This window comes from Diospyros lotus, chromosome 5, assembly GCF_014633365.1.
Source record: "Diospyros lotus cultivar Yz01 chromosome 5, ASM1463336v1, whole genome shotgun sequence".
NCBI lineage: Eukaryota > Viridiplantae > Streptophyta > Magnoliopsida > Ericales > Ebenaceae > Diospyros > Diospyros lotus.
Genome location: NC_068342.1, coordinates 25,770,272 through 25,775,637, shown reverse-complemented (window position 1 = coordinate 25,775,637; position 5,366 = coordinate 25,770,272). Strand labels below are relative to the sequence as shown.

The following is a 5,366-nucleotide window of genomic DNA, read 5'->3' as shown; positions in this document are numbered from 1 at the left end:
CAGTGGAGATCGGCGATGCAGCAACAGCCTAGAGCGCCGGTTTTGATAGCTTGAAGGAGTTCCAACGCAGGCGTGGAAAGCTTCAATGGCCATCTATGGCTGCTGGGTTGCAGCGATGGCTGGTAGTGCGCAAGCTGGAGGCGCGCAGGGAGCCGGTGCGGTGCGGCTAGCGGCAGCTAGAAGGCGAGAAGCTGATGGCGAGAGGCGTTGCGAACCAGTGGGCTGCCGCGGCAAGGCGGCCAGGAGCTCCACCGATTGGCCATGGCAGCGTCACGTAGGGGAGGCCGACGCGCAGCGAGCTCGCGGCGGTGCTGAAGCAGATGGTGGCCGGGGGCATTGGTTGCTGGTGATCAGCCGTGGCTGGAGGTGGCTGGGGTCAGCGGCGGCTGGAGGAGTGCGCAATGGCCGTGCGTGAAGAAGGCGCGGGAGATGAAGCTGGAAGATGATGAATAGTAAAAAGAAAAAAAAATAAAAAAATAAAAAAATGAAAAGAAAATGAGAAAATAAGGGAAAATAGCTAGAAAATTCAGAAAAAATTGGAGAAGTTTCTGGAATGTGTGTTGGGGCTCAATGAGCGTGCCAGAAGCTTGGAAATGGAGTTTTGAGCACAAGGTGGCCTCCCATGAGGCATTGCCGGGTTGGGCATTTTTCGAATTTGTCCTCCAGATTGGTTAAGGTAATTAATTATTTCTTTTTGAATTATTTGCTTGTGTGAGATGTTGTGGAGATGATGCAATGTGTATAGATGGTTGGTTTATACCATTGGTTGGCGTTGATTCGAATTTGTTGTCGGGTGAGTTTTGCGATGTGTGACGAAATTGAGGGCATTGGTTGAATGCCGGATGTTAATGTTTGGTTGGATTTTTTTTTTTTATGGTTGTGTCTAGGTTCGGCTGGGTAGTTTGTGATCCTAGAAGAGCTCGGAGTGCGGGCTGAAGTTCGTGCCGAAGCAGAGATGAGGCTTCGAGCCAGGTAAGGGACGGCCCCATGTGGAGGTGGCCTTGCAAGTTGGTAAATGTGTTTGATAATGTTTTTATGTTGCATTAGCATGTAGTGATTATATCTTATGTGATGCAAGAACTAGTGGACCTGTGGCCATATGGAGGACTAGTGTGGTGAGGGCTGATAGGTTAATGCCTCAAACCTTAGTGGGTTGTGAGGATAAGTGGACCTAGCCTCATTTGCATGCATTTGGCATACATAAACATGATTATATTCATATTTACATGCATTGCACCCTTACTGAGTCTTTATGACTCATGAGATTTTACCTCATGTGTAGATATTGCAAGTCTGTATGCAAGCAAGAATGGTGCCGAGAGACTGTTGTGGCGACTAGCATCGATGCCTAAGATGTGTGGATGTGTACTCTCCTGTATTTTCATTCATGTATTTATGTGATTGAATGTAAGCGTTATCGAGCACTAGTGGTATTTAATTGTTGTAATCATCATAGTGTGAAAGATGATTGTGAGATTGCTTGTTGCATGGGGTTTGTGTTGTTGAAGCCAAGTTCAGATCGAGTAAGGACTGTCGAGGTATGTTCTCATAAATCCCTAATACTCAGCAAAGTGTGGTTATGCTAGCTTTGTGCCTGGGTCACCTCTGGCTTGCTATGGGGTGAGCTGAAGAGAGGTGAAGCTCACTCGGGTTTCGAGTCTTGGCCCGCTGAGTTTTTCTTGTTTGAGTTGAGACCGATTCTTAAGTGGAGCGAAGGGAAGGACGAAACCTAGTTCCCACATAGGGCGTTTCCTGTTGAAACATAGTCCAACCCTTTAATTGTGGTTCGTCGGGTGAGTAATCCGATCGATTACTTATCGGTGACGCCTGTAAGTGAGAACGGGTTGTTACACATGCATAGAAGGAAATAATGTCTATTTTCATAAAGTTTCTCTATTTCTCATACCACTGACATGACCAGGTTGTATAGAGAACTAAAGCATAATTTTTCAATGGTCACATATTTTTGAACTAGTTAGAGTCTATTACTAAGGGTTTTTCCTTTATTGATCTTAGGGTTTCTCTTTTTCATTTTTGCCAAAAGCATTATGATAGAGAATATGTTCAATTATTTTCACTTGGGATATATCCCCTTTTTTTGTTAAGTATTGAAGCTTTCAATAGAAACAAAAAAAAAAAAAAATTAATATTCAACTTAATAGCTTTACATCATATATATCTATTCCAAAAGAGATTCTAGTCCATTGCGTTGTCGAAAACCCTATGTCCTTTTTTTTTTTTTCAATCGATCAAGGCTATTGAGACCATTCTCTTAATTGAGCTTAAGATTCTTAAATCCTAGGGTTCTTCAATTGCATTGTTGAGAAATGGTAATGACTACTGTATTAGTGTAGAATCACATGTCTACAGTCCCTACATCGAGTTTGTCTCTTTGATTATGAGGGATTAGGTTTTAATTTCAATGAATTTCCCTCTTTGCTTTGTAGATTTTTCCTCCAAATGGGTTAACATGTACACCTTCCATTTCTCTTTACATATTAAAGTTCATTTTGGAAAATTGTGGACAGGTAGTTTAATTTCACAATGTTATGTAATTGTTACAATTTTAGAAGTTCAAGTATATATTTTATAAAAGTTAAATTTGTTATAAAATTGATGCATGGATTAAAGGTCAACAATTGTAATTTTTCCATAATATTAATATAAATATATATAGGATAATCCTAATCATTATAAGTTATCAAAAAAAAAAAAAAAACCATTGCCTTAGTATAATGGTTAAGGTGCAATAAATGTATTTTATTATTATTATTATTATTATTTTGACAAGAATCATTTACTATCTAAACACTCTTTTAGTAATTGCTGATAAAATTTTGTTTTTCAACCACATTACCAAACCAATAAGAGTCTTTAAACATTAACAAAAAAAAAAAAAAAACAATTAATGCACCTTGCAATAGGTCTATCTTATATTTTAGACAAAATATATTTATAATATCTTAACCATTACTTGCACACATATATTAATTCATCTCGTAGTAAACATCATATTCGAATCTACTGATCAAGATGGAAAATGCAACCCACTTCTTTCAATGTTGTTTTTGTTTTATTTACTATGTTATATATATATATATATATATTATTTATAAGAATATAATTTTTGATTTTGTTATAAATAATATCAAGAATAACGAGATAAGGTAAAATGTAAGCAAATAAGAACAAAAACTACTTTGTTAATCATATTATTTGAATTGATAGTACAACAATATAATTACAAGTTTTAACCCCATCAAGTGGGATCAACTCAAATTTTTTGCCATGTTTATGGATGGCATTATTTTTTGATAATAATAATACATAAATAAAATGATAGAGATGGGATGACTGTTCAGATCCAATTCAGAAAGAAAAATTCCTCTCTCCTTATGGAATTGTTCAAACTGACAGCCATTAATGTGCATCTGAAGCTCAAATAGGAGATTCTTCTTAATTAGTCTCCTTCAATATGGTGTTTGCTTGCGCCTATCTCCTCAGGCTATGCAAAATGTATTCAGCATAAAGGTCCCTGCAGCATCCAATGGCTAATTGATTCAATCTTACAACAATATTAATTAATTAATTAATTAATTAATAATCTTGGATCGGAGCAAAGGAAGAAAGTATATGCATGCATGTTACGTAGACTTGCATTGAGGTCTGGATGATGTCAAGGGCAGTAGTTGGAGGTAAGAACTCATTCACTGCAACCTCCTTGTTTTCGTTCTTCTTGTCTGCGCAATAAATTAATTAATTTGCTGCTTATTAATTAGATAAAGATCAATAACATTAGTTATTGCTTCATGCATGCATAATTGCTTAATTAATTAATTAAAATTCATATATATATAATTAATTAAAATGAAATGATGAGATATGCATGTGGACGAGTGACATACAATCTTCAAAAAAGCGTCGGATCTCAGCAAGCCGATGAGGGGGAAGTTGTTTGATGTCAGTGTAGTGCCTGTACTCTGGGTCATCAGCACACACTGCAATTATCTTGTCGTCTTTTTCTCCCTACACAAACACACACACACTCATATATATATGTATGTATGATGGTGATGGAATAATTAACATCCCTAATTAATTAATTAATGAAGTTTATTCAACGAAGAATATATACCACCTACCTGATCAATCATAGGCATAAGTCCAATGGCCCTGGCTCGAAGAAAACAACCTGGAAGAACTGGTTCCTATATAAATATATATATATGTATGTATGTATATACATTATCCAAATATTAAACACGTAGCCAATATATATATATATATATACTTATATAACTTGATTCATTATACAGCATTGAATTTAATTTTGTTACCTGCATGAGAATTAGAACATCCAATGGGTCATTATCTTCACAAAGTGTGCGAGGGATGAAACCATAGTTATGGGGATAGACCACAGAAGAATACAAGATTCGATCAACCTGCGCGTGTATATATATATATTCCATGAATTAATTAACTGAAACACACACACACACACACTCTCTCTCTCTCTCTTATACTATCTTAGAAATAGTTAAGATACCTTAATGAGTCCAGTCTTCTTGTCAAGTTCATATTTAACCTTACTTCCCTTTGTTATCTCAACGACCTGTATATAGATATATAGATGTTAATTAAATAAATAAAATTATTATTCTATAAAACAAAATTGACGATGATGATTATATAAAGAGGAGTAGAGTGACGCACGCAATTGACAATGTGGGGTGCCTCAGGTCCAATCTCAAGATCATGCCATGGATGTGCTGCAACCTGTCTTCTGGACAGAGATGACAAAATTCTCTCATTCAGACGGGGAGCTTCTGATTTCCCTTCTTCACCTTTTCCACTCATTTTTCTCTCTTTTTTCACCTAATCAATCAGAATTATATGCATGCAACAAACCAAAACCCATTAGTTGATTAACATCCAAATCAAATGGGATGCTGATGTACGTAGTACGTACGTACGGTTCAAATTAATTCTATTATCCACTAAGAAAACATAATCTATATATCCATTAAGACAAGTATTAATTGTTTTTCCCATATATATATATATATATATATACGGCATCCATCTTTATTACTTCTCCAAACAAAATTAAAGAAAGCATTTTATGTATACTACTTTTTATGATCTACTGTTCCAAACAAAGCAAAAAAAAAAAAAAACTTTATACTTCCCGTTCCACAGTTTTTCTTTCATTTTATTTCATACATTCCATTACTAAAAATCTCTTTCAAACCCAACATGAATGCATAGTTTTCATATATCACATTGTGCTTGCTTAGAATGGATCTGCAAATGGATCTTATACATATTATGAAGGTAAAATTTTACAAATAAACAAACATATA

General features: G+C 35.9%; 1 protein-coding gene across 1 annotated transcript; it reads right to left on the bottom strand.

The window, feature by feature from the left end:
* Positions 1–3,492: 3,492 nt before the first annotated feature.
* On the bottom strand, positions 3,493–4,860 carry LOC127802568 (soluble inorganic pyrophosphatase PPA1). The gene is made up of 7 exons (XM_052338437.1): positions 4,717–4,860; positions 4,550–4,615; positions 4,338–4,445; positions 4,143–4,208; positions 3,906–4,026; positions 3,659–3,740; positions 3,493–3,535 (listed from the first exon to the last, which is right to left on the bottom strand). The coding sequence occupies exons 1-7, from the start codon at positions 4,858–4,860 to the stop codon at positions 3,493–3,495; spliced, it is 630 nt and encodes a 209-aa protein (XP_052194397.1).
* Positions 4,861–5,366: the final 506 nt, after the last annotated feature.